Source organism: Aspergillus oryzae, chromosome 1 (genome assembly GCF_000184455.2).
Source record: "Aspergillus oryzae RIB40 DNA, chromosome 1".
NCBI classification, from domain to species: domain Eukaryota; kingdom Fungi; phylum Ascomycota; class Eurotiomycetes; order Eurotiales; family Aspergillaceae; genus Aspergillus; species Aspergillus oryzae.
The window spans coordinates 403,727-429,615 of NC_036435.1; the positions used below are offsets into that span (position 1 = coordinate 403,727).

Here is a 25,889-nt window from a genome sequence, read left to right on the forward strand (position 1 = left end):
GGTACAGTTCAGTAGATATCCATTGACAGCTTGACAGTACGTCTTATACCTACATTAGGGTGCTCCAACGGCTTCAATATTTAAATCGAGTTCCGGACTTGCTGCACACAACTAGCCAATAACAACCCCAGCTATTGCTTCAACAACGGCTGTGGCTCAAAAGATGTGTCCAGGATAAATTGTTGAGAGCATTTCTGAAGGCTATCTAGGTGAGTCTCCCCTGACTAAGACCGTTCCTCTCCGTTCAGAATAGCATTGACAGCGGTGACCAACTCCTCCATGCTGGAATGAGTAGAGAGACGGTCCAAAATAACACTGCCTCCCGACTCCACGCTGATGAGTTTTGTATGTCCTTCGACTGATCTTTCCTTGCCTTCAATGGCCATCGTAAAGCGGGGATCAAGTTTATAGAGAGCTTACCGCCGTTGCACAATAGCAGAGACATACATAGTCGAAATCTCACATATCTTTTATATGTCCACCAACCATAGCCCAAAACAAGTATACTATAGGCCACAGCCGGATAGCAACGACAAATGTACATTAATAAAAACTCCAACGCCTGCCTATATGCTTCCAGCGCGTCGAAATACCCAGGATATATCAGATTCTTCTTCCCTCTCTTTTCCCGGGCCGTAATATCACAGGACCATATCATAAATCTACTGCTGCAAAGCTTGCCACTGCTCCGGGGTATAGCACTTAGGTGTCCAAGCATGGATAGCTGCGATTTCGGCCTTCAGAACCGAGTTTACCAATCGGTGACGAGCGAGCATGGTCTTCTTCTCGAACTGTGGGGATACAATCACCGCCTGGAATGCCTGGCCACAGCCGCCTATCAAATGGAATTTATATTAGTATATTTGGTTCCCAAATTGTATAAATGACGGATAATGCATATGCCGAAGCGCAACCGGAGGCTATATTCATACCCGAAAGGTCCTCAATCTCAACATGCTGTGCCTGCAACTGCTCGATCAACTTGCTCTTCAGTCCCTCGGGGGTCACCCCTGCGGTCGCGTCGGCCATAGCTGCGTTTACGGCGGCGAAGGAGCGCGCGGAGATCGAAAAGGTCTGTCTCTGGTGAACGGGGGCACGGAAGAAGTACCGGCAGCTTCTGCTCAAGAGGGTGGAGGTGCGGGAGTACATCAAGTGGGCGGGGAACGTCTTGATCGGGTGCAGAGGAGATTGGATCCGGAGACCGGGCGGGAGGAAGATTGCGCTGGATTCGACTAGAGGATGGTGGTGGGAGTTGAGGCGCAACAAAAGTTTTGGATGCTTTCTCCGGATTTTTGATATCTAATTAATGACGACGGGAATTAATCATCATCGGGTTCGTACGGTATCGTAACATGAAGGCTTACAAGTCACGTGATTGAAACCGCAGGTTGCTGACTAATGAGCGGACCCCGGAATTTCCTAAAAGAGTCATATAGGGCTTGAACCTATGAAACGTTGACCTACGTAGTAGTTACATAGGACCCTATCTCAGTCATGCTGGAGCTTCTTCTTCGTAGATTACCCGGTCATGATATTCCCCTTCATATTATTGTACCAATTAATTTATACATATCAGCCCCATAAATAATTCTAATCATCTCCGAGAGTCTGTCCACCCTTCCTACCCGCCTCATGCGGATCAACCTTGCCGTGGGCGAATTGTCCTTGGCCACTGCCACCGCTCGACTTGCCAGAGGCGTGGCCACCGACGGAGCCTCCTTCCTGGCCGGCCTCAGTCGGGTCAACTTTGCCGTACGCGAACTGGGTCTGTTGCGTGCGCTTGTCAGGCTGTCCGTCTTCGCGGAGACCGCCGTGTTCTAAAGCAAGTCAGTTCTGATGCGGGATGCATAAGGTACGCGAGTAAGAATGAGGAAAAAATATACCGGAAGGCTTGTACTTATCGGCCATGTTGTTCGATTTAGCGGTCGCTTTTCAAAGAGTTCTGTAGTGGAAGTTGTATTGTTTCTTGGGGTTCTTGTCTGGAGTTGGTTGGTATTGTAAGGGATAAAAGGATGATAGAATGGTCCCTTATATATCGTAGCTGTCGTACAACAATTGCGCTGGCCAGATTAATGATGCAATCTGGTTTTGGTGTCATAATGACCATTGGTGACGTCCAGTCGAGTTCATCTTCTTGTGAGATATCATTTCGACGTGGTGATGACGCAGCATCACCGCGATCTGGAAAGCTCGATTTAATCTCGCAACTTAATCTCGATCGATCGCGCGGGACCCGCCATAGGATTTACCTGCCATACTGCCATCCGTCTGCAGCCACTCACCACTACCGGTTCGAGTCTAGAATGGAAACGGAACTTCGATTGAATGCTTGAAACAGGATTTTAAACCCGGCTGGTACTGCTATCCGTGGAAACTAGGTCCCGGCGTGTATAGAATTGAACATGTGCCTTGGCATGGAACCAAACAAGCATTGGCGTACGGCTGTTTTTGCCTGGCTTGCTATGCCCAAGGAGATTGATGGCGCTAAGCATAACCTCTACTCCCTTTGTGCTGAAAGCTCGGTCAGCGTCATTGTCATGTCAACTTGGTCTAAGAAAAGATTCACGTAGGACTATCTGATTGACGCAATCATGACTCTTTCCTCCATATTCGGACGTTTCCATTCATTCTCAGGATGACTACTGTATAGATTCAAGGAAGGATGTAGACTAAGTGGTATACGTAGCACGAAGAAAAAGCAGACCCGGTGGAGGTATCCTGACGAAGACCACGAGGCTGGACCTTTTTCTAAGGATGAATTTGGGACATGAACTTTATCAATAAGGAGGATTTTCACGTGACTCGGCCCTCAGCCTGATCTTAAGTTTCAGACCGTTGTTCTAATGTAAGAATTCCTCCTCGGAGAGAGAGAGTGGCACCCAGCGTTTCTGGAGCATGCGCCTGACATCACTCCTTGATGGATATCAGCCAGCAGCACTTCCCCCCTTGATATAGTTTGCCCTCATGAGACTGTCGACTGGACATATAATGCTTCGCCTGTGAAAACACTTGTGAATGAAGATCGATCAAGAACGATACGCCGGACTTAATGATGTCTAGAAAAAGGCCTTATGTTACCTCCCGATATAGTCGTCCTAGGCAGCCAGACAAGGCAAACTAGACACGATGGTTTTTGACCTTGTCGTTGGGCAGATCATTGTTGTGTTCTTCATCCCCCGCATTTGGGAGAAAGGTAAGCTGTTTCAGAAAGTCGTGTTCTCTGTCAAGATCCGCAATGTCTGAGTCAATTTTGACATCAGAGCCAATTGAGGCTCTTGAAACCCCTGATGCTAGCCGACTTTGGAGGATCCAGTTATCAACTTGGAAGGATGCTCGGCCATAACCGCGCCAAGACGCCTGCAAAGTTCGGCAGGAGTTCCTTCTGACACTAGCGTGGATCTACTATCTCGTAGTAACTTGCCCGTCTCGGCAGATCGTTGGTCATTAAGTTCGAAACGAACTACTAGCTTGACCTGTGACACTGGTCTGGCCATACATAGCCTTGTTCGATGCATAGGCATTCGTAAGCCCTGTAAGTTCGGCATATTACCCTATTGTTTATGGACGGAAACGGGGCACCTGCCTAAAAGTCGAATCTAGAGCCACCAAAGTGTGATCGTAGGCCAACCATTCTTTGTTTGGTGATATCCAAATCATGGCCGTGGCCTGTCTCTCAGCCGGGCAGCTCAGCCAAGACGAGGCTAACAAATATGGCGCTGCACTCCAAAGGTACGGAGCACGATATGCTGCTCATTCTTCGTATCAAAATGCGAAACTGCTTGCCACATATTTGAATTAAGTTTTCCCTGTACACTAGTTGCATATACCAGGGACGAGAAAATTAAAGGGGTGGTGATCCTGGAGACAGCAGGGCTTAATTATCGGCCGACTTGCTGCCTGAACTTGAGACGAGACCTTTGTTTGTACTTAAAACATTCGTGGGGAATGATAGACTTGATGAGACGGATTTGTCTTGACCACAATTTCCTTCCATTTGGATGATAACTTGAGAGCCCTAAGCAATTCAGGGTTACAGAACAACAACATGGGATCGCCGGCGATCACTGTAGCCACCGTCACGATTGTATTCTCCGCTCTTTCGTTTATAGCTCTGTGTTTGCGTCTATTCGCTCGATATTATATCATTCAGGCCGTCGGCCTAGACGATTGTACGTGTTCCATTGCCTGAAGCTCTTTCTGTCGCACTGACACGCAAGATTCAAAGATTTAATCACTATCGCCGCTGTAAGACCATCCTCAAACTAAGTCTTTTTTCTGTGATTGTTGACACAGCCGTATATCGTACAGCTTTTGTCATGGGCCTATACCATATGCACTGTGCTTTGTATGCCCACGCCAATCGTGTACGTGGAGACAAGCTGACAAGGGCCAGCGGTACTTCATGGATTCAAAGGAGACTACCTCACGCTAAACCTAGAAGAGCTTCTGTCCTTTTTCAAGGTGACCACTTCCACTTTCGTGCTATACTGCCGTCAACTAACCCGTTGCCAGGGTATGTGGCTAAGCTCATTAATCTACCCGGCCTCACAAGGCTTCACCAAAGTCTCTCTCTGCTGGTTCTATATTCGTCTAGGCCACGTATCCTTGACACGAGCATGCTACGCGATGATAGGGCTAGTGGTGGCGCAAACTATTGCCTTTGTGCTAGCCGCAGCATTCCATTGCCCGCTTTCGAGATGGAGCCACAATCCTATCCACTTACTCTCATGCGCAAAGGGCATTAAGGCGTTCACACTTTCGACCGGCGGACTCAATATCCTGACAGATGTATTGACATTTGCCCTCCCGATTCCCGTTCTGCTCAAACTCCAGATGCCGTCGAAGCAAAAGGCCTACGTGATATTCATTATCGCCCTGGGATTAATGTGGGTGCTGAGCCTTTCTTTACTGAGTTGTGTTACTCTTTCTAACATAAACATCAGTGCCTGCGTCGCATCAATTGTCCGACTTGTCTACAGCACCAATTTGATGCAGTTCCCACCAGACATAGTTTCCATATCTGGGACTTTCTATTGGACTTCCATTGAGATGAATGTTGCCATTGTGGCTTCTTCGATTCCGTCATTCAAGGCGATCGCGTCTCGTTACCTCCCCCGTCTTGTTGGCTACTCATCGAGGGAGAACCCGATGCTCTTGGGGAGTAGAAACGGAAACGAGAATCCCCTCCCGAAGCCACCACGACGCCCAAGGCATAGCCTCGGGGCAAGTATTTTATATGATGGGGACCGAAGCTCTGGATTACCAACGTCTAGCCAAGAGAGGATTCATGTCCAGGAGAGTATGATTCTTAGCGAAGTTTCTTTCAAAGTAGATGTGGAACGAAATCGCAATCACGGTTAGGCTTTGCTTTACTGGAATGAGCAAGGTTACAGCTAAAGGTGTGGCTTTTGGCTTTGTGTTATATCATATCATGTTTGATACTTATTAACTATACCCTAGTACCTGCGATTCGTACATACGTATCGCATCCGCAGTGTTGATATTGCCACTAATAAAGATAAAACTTGCTTCATGGCACGTGCTACAAGCGAATATCATGATATACTGTGCACTTATACCGCATATGTAAGAGAGATATCCAGAATCTGAATCTCGGATTCAGATTGCTCCGGGTTACACCTCTATAGCTTCCCGCGTTACAGCATCTCAGAGGTCAGGCGGTAGAATTTAGTATTGTACTGTACAGTATTTGTTGTCCCTTAGCCGTAGTGGGATTTCGGTAAATTGCCCAGACAACCGCCACAAAGGATCACCCTGGACTCTCTTTTCTTCTCCTCCACCTTCTCCTTCTCCACCACCACCGTTACGCTAGCTAGAAAAGAAGAACCCCCACTGAAGCCATGAAACGATCCGAAGAGAACAAGCCATGTCGCCTTGCCAATCGAGCGATCTCTCTTAGATCAGCATACGATACACCCTGATCTTAACGCTTTGGCGGTTGACGGTGTCGCTGTTCGTGTCATTCCCGCTCTCAAACCACGCTTCTTTCAACTCTATCCGGACGCCCATCTTGGCAAGCTGAGGCCAAACTATATCGCGAACGAGTTTCCCGAGAATCCTATAGATCCCAATGACGATAATGAAAATGTACTTTTCACATACCTCGACACGGCCCTAGCTGCCATTGAGTCCCGTGATAGCGGTAAATCTACCATCGCCTACGATGAAAATTCACCGAGAATGGCATACAAGGCGTGAGTACTTTGGTCTATATAGTAACCCTAAGACTTATGATGTCGTAGTCACTATGAGCTGGTCCCAACCTGACCGCTCTGGGAGTTCCCAATGGACGACACTCAGATTCACGAGTGGCGGGCTAAGTGTCTTTATGCCTACGAAGGTCCTGGTATCTCGCATATCAAATGCTATACGGCCTCGGCTATCATTGGTGATGAGAGGTTGCTTCGTGGGGAGATTCTCTGTCTGCTCCGCTTATTCAGAGGACGTCTGAGGAATAAGGGGATGGAGAATCACGTCATTGCCCCGGTATGTCATGTCTTGCAAGGACCGTGTTTTAATCTAGTCCACTGATACCAGATCCAGGTTCTTATGATTTCGCTGATGCGACCCCAACATGCCCGTATCATTGAGGGATATTTCGACGGCAAGGAACTCGTGATCAGTAAGAGCCGCTGTATGACTTCACCCGCGAGGAGCAGGTTCCGTTGCGTCTTTTTGCGAGAAGCCTATTTAGTAGGCCAATTGTACAATTACACCTGCTGTTACCGCGTAGTGGGTATGTCCTATATCATTATGTATTGCAGAACAGACTTCATTATCGACGAAACATTTTTCTCCATGTTGCCCCATTCAGTCCTAAGTCTAGTTAGTTAAAACTCTATCTATAGTTAGATTTTTAGACATACCATGTTGGGCACGCCATATCTCGGTGTTCCCGGAGTCTCTTCCAAATAGAGACATACGTATCACGCACTAACGTAGCTCCAGTATGCTTTAAGCGATTGCAGAAGTAAGGGTGCTTTATAAATCTCCTTCCCCCCTTGGTATTAATGACCCAATTGCTTTTGGCGCATTTATCTCCTCGCCCTCCGTGTGGAACGAGAAAGGCAATCCTAGAGAGAGATAAATCCACCTGACGTCTTTTTCACCCATACTTGTATGAGTGTTTCTTTGCCCATAGTGCACGCTTTATTGGCCAGTTGCAGCAAATAGTAAAGGCCTTGCCTCGAACAAGCTCAACCTAGGTGGACGGAAATGTCCTTATTATGTCAAGGCACTCCCAGTGACAAGCTTCATGCCCGGCTGGTGGCTCTTGTCCACTGGCGGCACCTCTGCGCCATATTTCAGCTGTTCCCTTTACGCGATTATTCTTCAGTTTTGAGCACTTTAGAAGCATTGCAACATTGATCTCAGTTGTTCCATTTGGCCATAGGTTCTTTTCGGCGTGTAAGCGTGCCTCCAAGAAACCCGATCTATGTAGGTGGAAATGCCCTTATTATGTAGAGGTACCCCTATGGTAGAAGTTTCTATGCCCAGTTTGTGGCGGTTGGCCCCATACTAGTTGTAGTAACGTTGGTGATTTGCCATGTCCTAGCAAATCCATTCGATATTGATTCACGCATCCGTTTGCTTGTAAATTCAGTCATTCAAATGCTAGTGATAGGCGTGCTCATAGAATGTATTTGCCATTGCTCAAGCCTGTAGAACGTATTACCCTGTTGACGAAATTTGTTGCATATACTTTGTTAGTTGCTGCATCCCAGAAGGTATGCTCTATCTCTGTTGTTGCTGGGAAAGTTCGTGAGTCACTCCAGTCCCTTGTTATCGAAGACAATTTATGGAGTAGGTTTTGGTCAATAATGGAGGACAACAAGTACAGCCGGGAGTGTATATAGGCGTAGCACATCTTCAGACGCTCCTAGTTTCCTTCCCGAGTGTGAAGTCCACCCCTCTGCTAGCCCAGTCGTTAGATGAAGTGTTGTCAGTCATCTTTAGTGAATGTAGTGCGACAGATGCAGTGTTAGTAGTAATGGTCAACATGGTCTCCGCGCTTTCCAAGACTGCCATTTGCTTTTCATGAAGGGTCTCGGGGAGATCCTTGTCAAACATGACATATTCTTGCACATGCTTTGAGTTGTAGCGATGGAGTTTGGGGTACGGGTCCCGAAGTAGGCACTGATTAAAAAGCCCTCATGGAATTATCTGTATAGGCTTCTGAGCTTCTGGGATGCTTCTTGACCATGCATTACACCTAAGCACAGATTATGGTGTAGCGAAGTGTGCCTGGTAGACAACCTTCATCTTGACCCGAATAAAGTCCAGCCATAATCCCCTCCTTTTCAGCATCATTCCCCGTTTGGGTATAACGGGTTGATCTGGTTAGGCAATGATGTTCTGGGACCAGGTATAGGTTCCCATCCGAATCAAATCTGAATCTCTATCAGAGTCTGACGATGAGAAAGATGGCTCAGGGCTGCTATAGTGGGGGGGTGGTGACGCCAATCAGGACACTCAATGTTCTCCGTCAACATTTTGTTGGCGCTCTGCGCTGCCGTCGATAGGGATAATATGCTGCAAGACCCAGTTCTCATTCAATACAATCTGGCCGAATACTTTTATCCCAGACGATTAAGAACCCGTAGCGCAAATCAGCCTATATTAGGCAGTTTGACCTTGCGATTAAGTTAGCAAGCATGCAACAATTATATGGTGCCAAAGACCTGAGTACTGAAGGCAGGCCTAAGGCTTACCAAGATTGATTGATGGGTTGAACGTGTTTAGTCTTAGCCTTACAACAATCCTTGAATTCCTGACAGCTTTCATGCATGTCATATCTGGGGCTTTCTTGCCCATTCTTCTACTCGCTTGAGGACTCAGTAGACCTCCAGCACGCCATTCAGAATGAGTGAAGCCTATCCATCTTTGGTGGACGTCGTGTAGCTCTGTAGGCAGGATCGGTACCCACAGTTGGAGTTCATTTGGCGCCCTTCTCTCTCATCCATCTTGCTGAGAAAGTTGTCCATGCACTCACCTGCAGCACTAATGTGCAGTATTTTCGCTATCGCACGATGTATTTAAAGAAAATCAACAGAAGGGCTGAGGCGCAGAGTGTGTCCATTCCCGGTTCAAGGCCCAGGCCTGATAGTCGTTGTTAAACTAGCGTTCTAGGGTACGCTATGCCGCGAGGCTAAAAAGACCAACTATGCTTGGTTGCTTTGAATCAAACAAGCCCTAAACCGATATGTAGAGAACTTTCTTTGATATGTCTCATTGGCCTAACAGTGGTCATGATGGTTTTGGAGATAGATAAGAGGAGAAGGATTGGAACGATCGAGGACAGGCTGTATTTAGAGATAGTATATGGAATAGCGTCCGACAGAAATTAACTACTAAATTGAATTCCGAGCCCAAGGCAGGGTATCCGTGAAGAACAGTTGGCCGTATTCATTTGGAGTTGCCTTCAACACATATTAAAATTAGAACGCTAAAAGTAGCATCTGCATTCTCCTATGGGCTGTAATTACCTCCACTTCTCCATCAGTACACAACCTCCTGATCCCGCATCCAAAATCTCAGCGCCAGCCAGTGGTTACACCTTTCATAGACCCTTTTATTCCAGCTGTAACGGATGTGCCTCCAAGTACTCTTCAAAAGTGGAAAGTCTGCCTCGGGCATTCTGAGCAGCCCAAGCAACCAACCTCTCAGAATCCGGGCCGTAGTACCCGAACTCACCTATACTTTGAAACCCTTCGATGAAGACATTGAAGGCAAGAGCGAGGAACGGTAAGCTCTTCTTGAACTCTTCCGGGTGGACTTGCTTGCAGGCAATGGTCTTGCCTGTAGCTTTAGACATGACGGCAGCGATTTCGTCTAGGCTGTACAGGGCTGTAGCGGCACAAAACGTCTTTCCTTCGTACTTATCAGGTTCGGCAAGGATCGCACCAATAAACTTGCCTGTGTCCCCAACAGCGTCGATCAAGGGGAGCAGCCCCTTGGGAGACATTGGGTGGACCATAACCCAGGTGCCATCGGGGGCCTGTCGTGGGCGCAGGAAGGGTAGTAGCTGGTAATTCTCCATGAATGACCCGGGGGAGAAGAAGGCACTCTTGATAGGTAGGCCTCGGATGTACTTTTCGGCTTTCGCCTTGGCCTCGAACGGGGTGACTTGGGTGTACTTGCCGCCAGAGATCTCGCTAATTGCTGGCAGAGTGCTGAAAATAATGTACTCTGCACCTTGGTCAATGGCGACGTCGGCGATTGTTTTAGCACTTTGATACTCTGTTTCCAGGGCATCCGGACCAGGGATGGGTGTGGTCATGGCGAAGATAGTATGCGCGCCGGTCAAAGCTTCCCTGAGGGAGGATTGGCTGAGCACATCACCCTGGACAACTTCGACTTTCTCCTTGAGCTGCTGAGCCTTCGGTGAATCGACGTTACGGGTTATAGCACGGATTTTATACCGCTGTGAAAGCTCTGGGTCGTTCAACACATAGTCAATCACTGAACCGCCTTGTTGGCCAGTCGCACCAAAAACGGCTAAGGTTTTGGACATATTTGACGTTGTGTTGGATGCGATACTTTCTAAACGGTAATTTGAGATACTTTGAGTCTAACAATATCCTTATAAAAGACTATCATATTCTTCATCTTATACTATTGTGACTGAACAGAAAAGCGATTATCTCATGCGCTTGAATAAATCCCTGTCATTGAAGCTTATGAATCGACAGCTGAAGCTTATAAATCGGATGGGCTGCTTATGCAAACTCCTTCCCACCAGTTACCAAGAAGGATTCCCTAAATTTGTCAGCCACCACACTTGCTTAGAATCATCTTCTAAGCTATCTAGCCTAGTTAACAAATTAACCAAGCTAATATCAATCGTAATACTAGTAGAGACTTAGAAGGCCCATTCGCCTAGCTCACTATGATACTCACAGTCATCCTGATTCCGTCCTATGAATATCAAGGTTACCTTTGACTGCCTGCACATAATAAGGTCTGCTACTACGACATAAGCAGACTCATTCAGGGAAGGAATGAGGGCCCAGCGCGTATGGCAGAATTTGATGGCCTTTTTAAGCTATAATTATCTATTCGCTATCATAGTCCAAGTCGAATCTATGTGCGGAAATATCGGTCGAGGAATCCGAAGACAGGGGTATACAAACTCTTACCTCTCATCGTGGGATAATACACAATGCCCCAGCTTCTAGACGAAGTTGCACTTCTATTGTGGCCGTTGTCAATAGATAGTGTCTAAGTCTTTATCTTTGAATCTAGCATGCTTGCGCAGAGAATGGTCCGGATTTGTCTTCTAGTTAAACGAACAGCGACGAGCTTTTTCAGTGCCTTGTGGCGATTGCCATTGTGCTATACAATGTTGAAGGAAGACAGAAAAATAGAATGTAATAAAGTGTAAGTATCAGGAAGGTAGGTAACTCGGATATATGTAGTTGAGGTACTGCAGTGGACTTGCCAATATAAGCAGTTAAACCTCACTTTTCATGTTTATAGCCAAAATGACTCCAAAAAGGTCAGGCCCCAAACAACGAGAGTAGAATACAAGATTAAAAGAAAGGACTAAATAGAAGAAAGCTGAACACTTAAATGCCCAGTCAGAATAAGGATATCTAGTTGTAATGTCATTGCTAATACATAATGCATACCCAACCATGTCCACTGACGTATTAGACATGCCCAAGCATCCGCTGTATATCAGGATGTTGCAAGAAATCTTCATGCTCTCTCTTAAGCTTAGCGGGGTCATTCTCCTCAAACCAAAACGCCCACGTACTTCCCGTATAGATCTCCAAATTATCCCGACTCGACTTCAAGCCAACATGCTGGAGCTGTTGCGGTACCAGTGCATACTGTGTAAAACGTGCCATATCTGCATACTCCTCTATTATGAAGTCTGTCTGTCCAGTCTTTATGTCTTTTAAGAACGTGATGAGTCCGTCGACCTGTTCCCGTGGAAACACAAGACGTTGTGTACAGCAGCCGTAGGTATTCATCTCCACCACTCCTTTCAAAGGCATGAGTGAGTAAATCCGGCCATGTATGTCAGCCCCAGGGAGCTGGGTACGCTGAGTAAACATATCACGCCGATTATAGGGTAGTGTAGATACGGGTGGCCATATGCCAAGCGACGGCGAAGCATAAACCCTGCAAAGACAGCTAGCTGTACGACTAAAAAGATGAAAATCATGTTGCGATATGCAAAGTCGGATAAAGACCAACTCATTAAAGTCTCGGTATAAAAGAGACGGAGGTCTATCCAGGGGTTTTGCGTCGACCTATAAGAGATGTCCGATAGGGCTTTCAATGTCTTGACCATCCAGCCATCAGCTATTATGTTATCTTCCTCGAAGATGGCTATATAGCTTGCGTTTGTAGTTGTACAGATTCGTAGGGAGTATATACAATCACTGGTATTGGTTCAACTGGTTAGCGACTATGAGAATATCCCACGCGGCTATCAACAACCGAAACACTTACAAGATTCCCTTCTCGTGGAAATTCCGAGCCTTCTCCAACTCCTCCAGATGGCTGAATTCCTCTTCCGAGGCATCGTATGAGCCCGTCTTATCGACCAGCCTATCTGTCCATTTCTGTCCCCAGCTTGGGTTCCTGCTCGGATCCGTGTCCCTGAAGAGAATGTTAAGACAAAGGGCGCTGCGCTCGCGCGGATCCAATCCTTCCAACAAAGATCCGACCGAGGCCTCGAAATAATCGTACCCATCCCGTTTGACCGTCGCGAACGAGACGCATATAGTTGGATCCATTCTTGCTTTGACATAAAACGTAAGGGTCCGATGGAGCGTTGTGGCCGGCGATCAAGCGTCGAGCTTCATGCTCGCGGTAGAGGCTGTATTTCCACTCGTAAGCATTGCGGCCATCGAAGAAGGCTGAATGAGGATCTCGCCAATATCGAAGGCGACAGAATTCGTACGCAGTCAGCCATAGAAATACGATTGCTAGGAGGACTTTGGTAGCATTCAATTTGAGGAGTCCCCGGAGGATGAAATAGACAAAGGTCGTTCGCGGGGGTTTCATCCTCAAGGGCTATCGACTTATTTGCGACAGCCAAGTAGTTACGGCGCAAATGATGAAAGAATTGAGGAAGGGCAACGCGTCCTTTGTGTCATATCGGACTGGTTACACGGTCATGCAGAAACCCCGCGTAATTTTAGCAGTCAAAGCCTATCTATCCTGAGGCTGTATTCTTGCTTTTCCTGTATGTACAGAATCACTTTGGTGATCAGGCTTCATAAGTACTGCGTGCAGAGGACATTCAATTAAGAAACATAAACCCGCTTTCCCTCTGACAACTCGCGATCTTACCAAACGGATCAAGGCGACTAGGATATATGTGCACATTTCACCACAAATTAGGTCCTCGGAAGTAGCCTTTGCGGCAGTAATAGAGAACTACGAAGGTGAGGTATTTTGAGATCGCCGACTGAAATCAAGTTCCTACGGTGTCAAGCAGTAAGATAGGGCAGTAGGTAGTTCAGTTTATCTGGCTTCTGCAGTACAGCCATCCGCGCCTATTTCCACTAATTAGGGTAGCCTAGTTCCACTGATTTTACAAGAGGGACACTTCTGCGGTAGGATCCTTCCCTTATCAGGAGTAGTTCTCGCCAGCCCTAAGTAATTCTCAGACCTCTATTCATGAGAAGTTCTTACGCTAATTAACCTGTTAGTGTTGCGACCTCCTCTTTTCCTGCCTCTGCTATTTTAGAGTATCCAGCAATAATCGTGATATAGCGTCAGAAGGTTATGGGCCAAGTACACCGGAACCGTTTCCTATCTTTTACAAGATGCTCAGGGCTATTAAGATTAGTTTACTCCCGTCCCAAGACAATACTCGCCCACACGCCCCAAGAACTGCTTGGAAATACTACATAAATATTGTTAATGCCGTTGCAATTGCATAACCACAACTTCCGTGTTGAAAATATCCAAGTGCTATTACATGCTACGATCAGCGGCTGAGACGGTTTGCTGAAGGTATTCTCTCCTACAATATCCCTCAACTCTATGCCGAATTCCAACAACGATATAAACGTTCAACCTTCATAATAAATAATGATTCTTATCCATAACAACCATGCTTTCTCGCGCATCAATATGCTAGTCCTCAGCCACCTTAAATTCTCTGGAAAAGGTTCTGAACCTCGCTCGGATCGAATGGAGCCTGGTCCACCGCATTGCCCCCGACATAAAATACCGTTAACGGCAATTCATCCTCACTATGCAGGGGGGCAATAAATCCAGAATCCACAATGTAAAAATCAAGATCCAGACGGTTTTCGGCCTCGTTATGGAGAATGGGAGCGATTGGCGATTCTGGTCCAATGTTGGGGTCCAGTAATGAATGATGGTCGGCTTGCCACTCTGGATGGCTTCGAAGGCCAGTCCGGGACTGGAAGGAAACATAGGAGTTAGTTTTGGTGATCGTCAACAAGAGGGAGATGAAAGGTATGAAGACATACTCTTGGATTGTTTGGACAGACATGTTGAGTATATTGGGACAGGGCTTGATATATCAAGTGAGGGTTTGTTGTTTCTGAGCGTATAGGGATGATTAAAGGAATAGATTGAGAGGTAGATTAGGAGGAATAGGAACGCCAATTTATAGACGGATAGGAGGGGTATCAGCTACGATGTTGAGAAGCCATAAAATGTAGATCTGGTGGGGCTTTGATGATCGGCAAGCTGAATATTTGTTGTCATTACCGAAATGGGTGGAGATCCGGAAATGCGACTGGCGAGTCAAATCCCCAGAAGAAATACCGCGAGATCTGATTAAACAGGATTTAGCAGCTAGTGAGCTATTAGCTTTTCAGCTCAGCCTCGCCGGAGTATTTAGGAAGCCTGTACTTCGTCATCGCGAGCGACGACTCGAATTACCCCACCAACAGCCAGTGACATGTCTTATCTTATACCCACTCCAGGTTCAGCTGAAGCTCGTCAATCATTGTGGGTTAATCGATTACCCACATTGTTTCATAGGCATACAAGTAATTTAGCAAGATAGTACTTTATAGGGGCAGAATCTTAGCTTGGTAACCCAATCGGTACCCATATGGGTAATCCCATTTGCTGGTTATAGACTTATCGAGGTGTGATTCCCACTAGGAGTCACCTAACCCACTCAGCCAAAAGACTCACAATTGAATCCTTGTTCAGGATTCAATCGGTTAGGTGATATATAGATAGGGTAGTTTTACCTAGGTCCTAGACTATTAGACCTAGAACTACAGAAGCCATCTACCCTTTTGAACATATTTCTAGATACAACCATATGAATGAAGACGCCACTAGCCTTGGACTAAATGGTACAAATAGTACTACCATAGCTGAACATACGTAAGACGCCTCCACCGGGGCTGCTCATAGTAACGGTCAAGAACCATGATTTCCTCTGCCCCCCAAGGTCCGTCTACCGGTGATGCAGTCCGCTGTTTTTGGGTCTCTCCACGGCGTTCTGAAAATGACTTTGTAGACAAGCGTACAGCCGGTGATTACCCAGAGCCCGAGTGTGTACTGGAGAAAGTTCTCCGCGGTAAATGTGAGGCCATCCTATGAGTAGTGGTGTCATGTCAACAGGCGCAATTTTGTCTTTTCTTGCCTACGCAGTGAAAAGGTTAACAAAAGAAGGATAGTTTGAGGACATACAACAGGCTTCACACCGCATTCAAGACAACAGACCAGCAACATGAGGGAAACCAACATGAGCCAGGCTGGAGTCGAGGACCAGAATGTTGACTTCCACCCATATGTCTCGCTGAATAGTATATCTTTTTGGGCCTTGGGCGCACAATGGAAGCGCCAATTGGTGAAGGCAATGATGCCCCAGTTGGTAAAGAAAGATGCGCTGCTGATAGCAATCAGCCAGTTCAGTACTGTAACACCTCCGGCTGTGGGATGGCTCGATGGTTAGAATCAAATAATGGGATATTCTTCCGAAGGAGTTAAAGGCAAATACCCTGTTGGGAGTAGGAAGACAGATAGGCAGACTGCAAGGAAGATGGTGACTGAACAGCACGTTAGACATCAACCATGCCCATGATTGAAGTGACCGGATATACTTACCTGTAGCTCGAGAGGCAAAGATCCCTCTGCCCAGTACAGCACCAGCACATTGAAGAAGTCCGCTTCTGATGCGACAATTGCGCTCCATGCTATTGTGGTTGTCAGAATAATGAGATGTCATGTTTCCCTTAAGTGTACAAATCAAGCTACTCAGCGAAACCCGCTTCGAACGCCAAGGCAGGGTCAACCCAGAGATCAGCATAGTCAATGTAATTGCCTGAGACAGGGAACGCAATGGTTATCTCAGAAAGTGACTGCAGCACCGCCCAGACCGCGCTGCAGACCATTCCGTCGGCAAGGGCCATATTCCCTGGACCCCCTGAGGCGAGAGCCTAGCCTGTTGCGCTGAAAACACCACTGCCAATGTTCGAACCGAGCGAGATAATCTACATATCTCCTTTTCAGTAGACAGAAAAGGAATGGTCATGCAATATTCACTTGTTCTTACATGGACCTGGCGCGGAGGAAAGGAACGATGGAATTGGCCATTCCGAGCTTCCTGTTTTTCCATCATCCTGCCGTCATTCAAGCTGGTAGATGGATGGAGCATGTCGCCCATATCCCGTGTCTTTTCGAGCCCAGGTCTGAGCTGAGGCTCCGCAGGGAGTGAGTTTTTGGATTCCAGCATGCCTATGAAATGAGTTTATGTCAAGCAGCTTTATAAAATACAGAAGGTGACGATTTGCATTTCTAAACGAAGTCGGGGTGGTCGTATGCATAGATTCACAGCGACGGTGAAACTCCTTGAATGTTCCTCCTGTAGAGATTCAATAAGTGAGAAAGGCGAGTATATTTACTATCTTGTAATAGTCCAATGGAAGATGAGATCCACTATATAAGAAACCCCGTACATGGGATCCGAGAAGCTCAGGAGCAAGGGATCTACGTGGCGTAGTCACGCGGCTGGCCAACGTCCACCCTTGCTACATGCGGCAAATAAAATGGGCAGACCTTTCCCCAGATCTTCAGTGTCCAGATAACCAGGGGAGCTACTGTTATCTTCTCTCGGACTGTATCCGATCAGTGCAGCACGGACGTTACAACGTCACTGTCTGATACGCTCCGATCACCCGCTCCACGGTGTGAACATCGGATAGGAAAGGAAATGCAGAAGCATACCGTACTCACTATTTGGCGGGGAAGTACATCAAGGCCTTGGCTTTATTTATATGATGAAGTTTCGAGAAAGTACTCTACGGTATAAGCATCCGATCCGCCGATCCAGAGATTAGGGACAAGACCTGCTTATCACTATCCAATATGTATCTAACCATCTCTCTTCCAGACACTAAGCAACGGCCCCTCCTTGCCATAGATAGAATTATTAAGGGGCAATGGCACTTGTCTGCACATTTCACGCATCTTGTCCGTCCCCTTCACCGAGGAAGTCTTTGCTGTTGCGGTGCCTCTGGCGGACGGTGAGGCTTGGCCAAAACCGGGAGCCAGGCTGGAAGTACCTCAAACAGCTTCCTGCCGATAGGGCGTTCTCGTTCATGAGAAACAGAAGAGAAGAACTCTCACCAGTCTCACCGCCACCAGCCTCCACCATTTGATGTGAGGGGCAACCGGATGGACTTTGTGATTCAGTGATCGGAGTCTACTACTTCTATTAGTCTGCATGTGTCACTGGGTGTGACCCAAAAGGATTTGGATTCTAAATACTAATAACGCTAGCTCGGAAAGACATAGTATATAGGACACAATGACTATATATTAGTCAACCAAGCATAGCCTTGCAGGTTAATGTCCGTCAGTCAGCCCGCGGGCCTTGTCGTGCTCCTTCCTCTCCGCGTTGAGGGCGCACCACCATGCGTGCGTTGGGTCTGCGTGAACAGGCGGGGTCTCATCCCACGGCTTGGGGGTAAGAAAATAGTGGATGTTCTTGACGCGATCGTCCCTCCAGATAGCGTCATGCACACCCTCCCAGCGCTTCGTCTTGAGAGCATTGTAGATGTACGGAAGCGGGGCCCAGCGGTACTGGAATACCTCGGAAAGCAGAGACTGATCGGCAAAGATCCAATCGGCGGTGTTAGATGTAGCCAGGCTGTCGGTGATGATTTTCCATGTACCCTCCGACGGTCTGGTCACAATGATTCCGGTGTTGCACAAACCCCAGCTGCCCTCGATTGGGGGAGCAGTAGTCTGGGCGAGCTCAGGGGTGTCATGCTGAAGAGCCCAGCCGCAATTGGCGGGGATCCTTTTTTTTTTAGAATTGTCGGTTAGAATGGGATTTCGTCAAGGCTGCTGCCATAGATAGATACATACCAGTCGGCCGGGTAGTGAGGCCTCTTGAGGGGATTGCAAACGCATGCATGGGTACTGCCAAACACGCGCTTTCCCTTACCTCCCATCTCTGGTGGATCTAACTCGACATCCATCAACTCATCCATGTTGTGAAGCACCATCATATCACAGTCAAGAAGGACAACATGGTCATATTCATACAGGGCAAAGGCAATCAGCTTGGTCCAGGCATCATATAGACGTCTGTCCTGGGTCAAGTCGGTTGTCATCGCCGGCTTGAGGTAGGGAACGGGCTGTTTGAGGATGCCGCGGGCATCGAGAGCGGCATGAGCCTCCTCCGGGAGTGAGTCGGTATAGAGAACGATGAAGGGGTATTTCGTGTCGTGTTTACGGAGAGAATATTCAAGGGTCAAGATGCCCGGCAGGTAGGCGGTGTTTGTCAAGATCGAGCACCATACTAAAGCGTTAGGAAAAGTAAGAGGAAGAGATCAAATCGCAGACAATCAGGACGTAGTAGGAGTATACCTTTCTTCGAGTCTGTGACTCGCGGACGCTCAGGAATGTCAACCATGGCTATTGTTTTCAAGATGTTCTATGTCTTGTACATACCTTGATCAATGAAGCCGACTCTGAGGGGGTTTATTGATCTGCATCCATGGAGGTGGGGTAAGACGACCCATTGCCGAATGCCTAAGGTGTTGACCCAGGAAGACACGGGTTCGAAACCCATCCTAGACATCTTTAAAAGATCACAAATCGTCACCTAGATAAGGGATGTGGATACCTACTAAAATAGGATGTTAAGATGAGCAGTCTAATCAGCGAATTAAGAACTACTCTTCAGATACTATCTCCACCCGCTACGGGAGGCCTCACATCCCCGCAAATATATCACCGGATGAACTCCGAGATAGGGTTAGAAACATAGAATATATGACTTGTGCTATGTATCATTGTCATTGCTGTCTGGGATTTCCAGGCTAATTTTAGGAAAATCACCGGACGATGTTGCTTATTCTAGGGAACTAACCATGATCGGAAGAGTTCCAACGATTGAACCAAATCTTATCTATCGAACAGCATACTAAAGGTTGACGTCTTGTGTTTCAATTGCTATAAGCTACCTCACTGTATAGCTGTGGAAGGTAGGGGCATAGCCGTGGTACATTTGAATGGTACTCGGAAATAATATTCCGGCAATATGTCCTCTCCGATGAGTATAAAATCCTATATTAAGGGAAGAATAGTATAAAGATGTCTATGTACATAATTTAATCATTCATACTTAGCATAAAGCTAGTATTAATAGTTACTCTAACTTACCAACTCAATTTATTCATACTATGTTAGTACTGCGTATACGTCCTTGGTAGACATGGTTCTTGGTGTTTAAGCTTAGGGCTATGAAGCCCTAAGCTGACCATCAAGCTGTAACACATTATTAACCATTTTACGACACACACTTTGGTTATACAAATGCATCATGCACAAAGACACGATATCATGTGAAGACCAGCATGGAGTAGCAAATGTCCGTACGAGCAAGGATTTAATTAAAAGAGAACCTCGGCGGCAGAGTTGAACCGCGGTAAGATTTCCCCATTGAGCGGACCTCCTCGGGGTAGCAGAGTTAGGGTTTAACAAACCTCCGAGGTGACCGGCCAAGCCCCTGTTCCTCTATGATAACCCAACCCCTCGGTGTCAGAAAAGGAGAAAAAATGATTTGCAGGGCTCACGATGCCACCAACAAGTTCTACCGCATCAGCTCGCCGCAGTCGAAGAACGATTGCATGTCAAACGTGTCGTCAACGCAAAGTACGCTGCAGCCTGAATGTCACCGGGGTGCCATGTATCGGCTGCACTCAGGACCGTACTCCATGTATAGTTACAACAAGGCGAGGGCAGAAGTAAGATGGAAGCTTATGTGTAAGTATAAGCTTATAGGTGTTGATGACAGTGTATTCTAGATCTGAGAAACACGGTGGGCCGGTTCTCCTTGCAAACCCTCAGAGTCCCGATCAGGGGCTTTTGCAGACCCCAGCACGTAGAGTGGAGCTCCCCGCGTTCCAAGTTCAGCCACAGCAACATGTTCCTCTGAACGTAGAAGCCACCGCAACTCGCGAAGCGCATGATATCGAAGATGAAGAGCGCAATGGTGATGAAATTGCAGCGGCCGCTTTAGGGCAACCCCGAAGAGTAGGCGAAATTCCTTTCTACACAGGTAACTAGCAAGGACTCACGTTTGATCATATACTTATGCTTATTGTCTAACTAGGAGATAGAACTGGGCCTGTGTCTACTCTGGATATCTGTTCGCCGGATCACTCTCTGCCAAGACATTGTCTGATCCCATCGAATAACCAGACTACCATGACAGACGATGATCGGGAGTACCTCCAAAAGAAAGGCGTATTCACCCTACCTAAGCCCGAAGTTTGTGAGGGCCTTCTCCGTGCATATTTCTATCATGTGCATCCGATCATGCCAGTAATTGAAGTGGAATCCATTTTGAACTATCAACATCATGGGCGACTGGGTGACTGTAATTTTCTATTGTTGTGGAGTGTATTCTTCGTTGCGGTAAATGTAAGAGTCTTACACTCGAATCACGATTTAAAGAAATTCAGTTAACGTTCAATATCTAGTTCATATCACCGCGCCTTTATGAGCAAGAAGGGTATGTCTCTCGAAAAGAAATGAAAGCCACAATGTACTCACGTGCAAAGGTAAGCAAAGTCTACAACTTCATCTCGCCTTTACGGTTGACGTGTTGATACATGTAGTGCATGTACGATAACGGCGGGGAGAGAAACAAGGTGACACTTTTGCAAGCCTCCCTACTGTTGGGGTTTTGGCACTCAGAGCAGGACGACCACATGCAACCCTGGTACTGGACGGGCATTGCAATTAATCTCTGCCAAATGCTGGGTTTACACCGGGATCCAGATTCTTTGAGGTACAACTCATCTATCACAGATTGTCAGAGACGTTTATGGCGTCGTCTGTGGTGGACCTGCTTCTTCCGGGATCGCTGGCTTGGTCTTACTCTTGGACGGCCGCTTAGGATCAATCTGGATGATTGTGACTTGCCGATGTCAGTACCAGCCGACCTACTCAGTGAACTTGATAGCATACCTAGAGCTATCTTTGCGTCTTATATCCCGCAAGAATTTCCTAAACTGGCGGAGTTCTGGATTATATTAATTGAACTGAGTCAACTCTTAGGTAAGGTTCTGGTTCTAAAAAATCAACCCGTGAAGTCGAAGTCCTCTATGGGTGAGATCAATGCTCTTGAAGCACAGATTATGCGGTGCAGATTGCCAGACCAAGATGAACATGGCCTTACTCATTTGGCAAAGTTCTACGCGCATCATGTGCACCTACACTATCAGTTAAGACTGTCTTTCTCCTCTTGGCATTGGCAGTACTGATACCACCATAACAGCGCGCTTCTGATCACACTCTACCGTCCCTCCGGAAGCGAACATCTGGATAATCTTGCTCTAAGCCAACAAGGGTCTGAGCAGCAACGCCTGCAGTCTAAAGCCAACGCCGCAGCATCAAAGTCAACCGAGATTCTTGACATTCTTGCTCGCGAGAATCTGCTAGAATATGTAGGCCCAATGACGTAAGTCTTAGAAACATTCTCTTTGCTCATTTTCCTCCATAGGAGTTTTATCTAATGTAAGATAGACCCGCACTCTTAGTCCCGGTCATGCAAACCCATCTTCTTAACTGTAAATATGCCAACCCACTTTCGAGACGTTTCAGCTTCAACAAGCTCGATATGTGTATGGGTGTCCTGGAAGAATTGCAGAAAACGTATACAGTTGCGTCTTTATTTCGTGGGATTTTCATAAAAGCTCTACAACAGATATTTCCAACATATACCGCGAGCTCACCGCTATCTATATCTCATCAGCCTGTTGCTTCTATCGGTGATCCGGTTGACTCTCACTCAGACACTGTTCCTATTGAAACGACCAATGGGGAATGTAATCAGGTAATTGGTGACAGAGCTGGGTCATCTATGCCTGCTGGTTTTATCGATGCGTTGATAGATGAGAACTCAATCTTCGACTTTTTAGATTCATGGAGTGAAATTTGATATCGTCAATCACAATAAATTCCCTTCTTTTTATTTCAATATATAAGTAGACTATTATCGCCACACACTGTACATCCTACCCTAAATACATTAACATACCACCCTGTGCTAGTGAGGAATAAATTCGCCGAGGTGAATTGACCGAATCCGTCGTCCGAGGGCTCCTCAATCGCGTGACCTCATTCAATATATGTACTACCTCCCTGCCCCAGAATCAAACAACTCCACATTTTACCCCAGACTACAAACCGGAAACTAGGATTCTTACATATCTACGAGATTTGACATCCAAGAATGGCCCAAAAGAATTCCCCAATCATCATCGTCGGCGGGGGACTAGCTGGCTTGGTCGCCGCTTTCGAACTATCCAAACGCGAAGTCCACACTGTCATTATAGACCAAGAGAATGAAGCCAGTCTAGGCGGACAAGCGTTTTGGTCTCTTGGGGGCTTGTTCTGCGTGAACTCAGCGGACCAGCGTCGGCTGGGTATCCAAGATAGTCGCAAGCTTGCTCTGGAGGACTGGTTCAATAGCGCACGGTTTGATAGAGAATGTGACTTCTGGCCTAGGAAATGGGCGGAAGCATTTGTGAATTTTGCGGCTGATCATATGGAGCGTTATATCAAATCGTTGGGGGTGAGTTTTGCGAGCGTTGGTTGGGCAGAACGTGGAGATGGGAGTGCAGGAGGTCATGGTAATTCTGTCAGTTTACCCAGGGAGAGAAGACCTGTGTCGCCAAAGAGGTGATTGAGGAAACAAGATTCCAGCTCACACGTTTCCTAGGTCCCGAGATTTCATGTTTCCTGGGGCACTGGTCCTGCCATCGTGGAGGCTTTCGAGAAGCCGGTTCGCGCTGCCGCGAAGAAAGGGCTTGTGGAGTTCATGTTTCGTCGTCAGGTGGACTCTTTAATTGTTGATGAGTCTACTGGTGCTGTCATCGGTGTACGAGGTCAAGTGCTTGAACCGTCTGACACAGCACGTGGTGTAGCAAGCAGCCGAAAGAGCATCGACACGTTCGAAGTGTACGGCAGCGCAGTGCTTATTGCAAGTGGAGGCATCGGCGGCAATGTAGACTTGGTTAAGAAGAACTGGCCCGTTGATCGACTCGGGACCCCACCGTCAAACTTCGTTATCGGTGTCCCTGCACATGTGGACGGACGCATGATTGAGATTGCAAAAGATGCTGGGGCCAACGTAATCAATGAAGATCGCATGTGGCACTACACTGAAGGCTTACAGAATTGGGATCCGATCTGGCCACAGCATGGGATACGAATTATCCCAGGGCCCTCCTCGCTATGGTTGGATGCCACAGGCAAACGGCTTCCTCCAATGCTCTACCCTGGATGCGATACCCTTGCCACTTTAAAGCACATATGCAACACTGGCTATGACTATACATGGTTTGTACTTGATAAAACAATCATTGGCAAGGAATTCGCACTCTCAGGCTCCGAGCAGAACCCGGATTTGACAGGCAAAAGCAGACTAAGAACGCTCTACCGAATGCTTGGCTCCGCGGTCCCTGGTCCTGTTCAAGCCTTCATGGATAAAGGGGTAGATTTCGTGGTGGAGCCAACATTACCCAAACTGGTGGCTGGGATGAACAAACTTGCCAAGGAACGAGACGGTCCTCCTCTAGACGTTGAGAAGATCGAACGCGAGATCCACCTCCGCGATATGCAAATTGACAACAAGTTTACGAAAGATGCTCAAATAATGCTTATTCAGAATGGGCGCAACTACTGGCCAGATCGTCTTGGCCGGGTGGCTAAGCCGCACAAGCTCGCGGATCCGTCTCACGGTCCATTTGTCTCTGTACGTCTGAACCTCCTTACTCGTAAGACTCTGGGAGGTCTTGAGACGGATTTGCACGGGAGGGTACTTCGCCCGGATGGATCACCTTTCCCAAACCTGTACGCTGCAGGCGAGGTCTCGGGGTTCGGCGGTGGTGGAGTGCATGGTTATAGTGCGCTTGAAGGAACTTTCTTAGGAGGCTGTATCTTCTCAGGGCGAACGGCAGGTATCCGAATGGCAGAAGAGGTGGCGGGAAAGGCACCACGGTCTGCTTTGTAGGATGTTTCATATGTGTGTACATGATGCAAGAAGTGCTAATAGATCATCCTGCTGAAGAGGCAGCTTTTGAGTTAAATTTCACACTTATTTTCTATGAAGTACAGCGTAGAGGTGGATTAAGTAAACCCATGACGTCTAATCGCTCCTCTCATTGATCGAGTTTTGGACGCGAACTTTCAATAGTTACTGGAGGTTTCCTTCAATCAATCACTCCCTCAACAATGGATTTGGTAGACCAAGGCAAACTATGAGAAAGCTAACCTACCTGCAGCCCCATGGAATGTCTAACAAAAGTACCGCAGTTGACCAAGGAAGTCCAGTCCCTTCACTTGTGAGACATGAAAATGGTACTTGAATATCAACTTGGGTCGACAATAACACCTGCTCAGGACAACTAGATAATAATCATATCATCCACTCAACCATGGTCATCAAGCCCACAGTATGTAACTGAAAGTTACATAGAGAAAACCATCCATGTCACTATGAAGCATTCAAACAAATTGGCTCGGGGTTTCATCGGGTCATGTGATGGTGTGGCTGGTGAACTGTGGCGTTAGCTTTTCCTCCATCTAATCGACATGATTTGATATAGTCTCCTCTATAGCTCTCGGTTTCAATTCCCACCTACACAAGTCCGTCAAAAAATTACTCCTCAACCCCATTGTACAGGCAGTGTAGAGCCTTCTATGAACACCCTCCTCCGTTCCTCTGTTCGCCTCTACTCAACAATGTCTGCATCGCTATCCCCTACGTCATCGCCCTTCACCAAGGCCGTGGTGAGCTCCATGAGGAAACTGTATACATTTCTGCCCTTCCCAATTGCCCTCCCCTATTTGATCTGGGCAGCACATACCACCCTTGAACCCAATCACTAACAACGCACACAGGTACCCCGAGACCCTCGCAGACAAAAGCTGGGATAACACAGGCCGTGAGCCCCTCCCTCACCAACCCACCTCGCTCAAACCAACTAACACCATCTACAGTCCTCCTCGAAGCCCCCTTCAACCCAACCCGACGCCAAAACAACTCCGTCCTCCTAGCCATAGACCTCACAAAAGCTGTCGCAGACGAAGCCATCGCGCGCAAAGACTCCGCAATCGTAGCCTATCGTGCGCCCCCCTCCAACCTAACGTAGAAGAAAGAAAGAAAAGATACTACCACTAACACATCCAAAAGACCCGATCATCTTCCGCGGCCTCAAATCCCTCACCTTCAATGACCCCCAGCAACAATCCCTCCTCCGTCTCGCACAGGAAGGCATCAGCGTCTACTCCCCGCACACAGCCGTGGACGCCACACCAGGCGGAATGGCCGACTGGCTCTGCGACATCGTAACCGGCTCAGTCACCCCTTCTCCTTCTCCCTCTTC

The 25,889-nt window shown here is 47.3% G+C and overlaps 8 protein-coding genes across 8 annotated transcripts; 3 read left to right on the forward strand and 5 right to left on the reverse strand.

Moving 5' to 3' along the window:
* Positions 1–662: 662 nt before the first annotated feature.
* On the reverse strand, positions 663–1,432 carry AO090009000151 (uncharacterized protein; the record flags this gene model as incomplete). Its single annotated transcript, XM_023233957.1, has 3 exons — positions 663–835; positions 933–1,299; positions 1,397–1,432. 3 exons carry the CDS (start codon positions 1,430–1,432, stop codon positions 663–665), a joined length of 576 nt encoding a protein of 191 aa, XP_023088532.1.
* Positions 1,433–9,592: 8,160 nt separating this feature from the next.
* Positions 9,593–10,534, reverse strand: AO090009000153 (NmrA/HSCARG family protein; the record flags this gene model as incomplete). Its single annotated transcript, XM_001816605.1, has 1 exon — positions 9,593–10,534. One exon carries the CDS (start codon positions 10,532–10,534, stop codon positions 9,593–9,595), a length of 942 nt encoding a protein of 313 aa, XP_001816657.1.
* A 2,111-nt stretch (positions 10,535–12,645) lies between these two features.
* On the reverse strand, positions 12,646–13,041 carry AO090009000154 (uncharacterized protein; the record flags this gene model as incomplete). Its single annotated transcript, XM_023233967.1, has 1 exon — positions 12,646–13,041. The coding sequence occupies one exon, from the start codon at positions 13,039–13,041 to the stop codon at positions 12,646–12,648; it is 396 nt and encodes a 131-aa protein (XP_023088533.1).
* A 2,176-nt stretch (positions 13,042–15,217) lies between these two features.
* AO090009000156 (uncharacterized protein) lies at positions 15,218–16,174 on the reverse strand (the record flags this gene model as incomplete). Its single annotated transcript, XM_023233975.1, has 6 exons — positions 15,218–15,242; positions 15,361–15,433; positions 15,507–15,573; positions 15,670–15,868; positions 15,980–16,028; positions 16,087–16,174. 6 exons carry the CDS (start codon positions 16,172–16,174, stop codon positions 15,218–15,220), a joined length of 501 nt encoding a protein of 166 aa, XP_023088534.1.
* A 2,131-nt stretch (positions 16,175–18,305) lies between these two features.
* Positions 18,306–19,069, reverse strand: AO090009000159 (uncharacterized protein; the record flags this gene model as incomplete). Its single annotated transcript, XM_023233978.1, has 3 exons — positions 18,306–18,787; positions 18,856–18,903; positions 18,940–19,069. 3 exons carry the CDS (start codon positions 19,067–19,069, stop codon positions 18,306–18,308), a joined length of 660 nt encoding a protein of 219 aa, XP_023088535.1.
* Positions 19,070–20,048: 979 nt separating this feature from the next.
* AO090009000160 (uncharacterized protein) lies at positions 20,049–20,559 on the forward strand (the record flags this gene model as incomplete). Its single annotated transcript, XM_023233986.1, has 2 exons — positions 20,049–20,256; positions 20,288–20,559. The coding sequence occupies 2 exons, from the start codon at positions 20,049–20,051 to the stop codon at positions 20,557–20,559; spliced, it is 480 nt and encodes a 159-aa protein (XP_023088536.1).
* A 1,043-nt stretch (positions 20,560–21,602) lies between these two features.
* AO090009000161 (uncharacterized protein) lies at positions 21,603–21,962 on the forward strand (the record flags this gene model as incomplete). The annotated part of the gene is made up of 2 exons (XM_023233992.1): positions 21,603–21,754; positions 21,776–21,962. 2 exons carry the CDS (start codon positions 21,603–21,605, stop codon positions 21,960–21,962), a joined length of 339 nt encoding a protein of 112 aa, XP_023088537.1.
* A 770-nt stretch (positions 21,963–22,732) lies between these two features.
* AO090009000162 (uncharacterized protein) lies at positions 22,733–24,514 on the forward strand (the record flags this gene model as incomplete). The annotated part of the gene is made up of 2 exons (XM_023233999.1): positions 22,733–23,074; positions 23,360–24,514. 2 exons carry the CDS (start codon positions 22,733–22,735, stop codon positions 24,512–24,514), a joined length of 1,497 nt encoding a protein of 498 aa, XP_023088538.1.
* Positions 24,515–25,889: the final 1,375 nt, after the last annotated feature.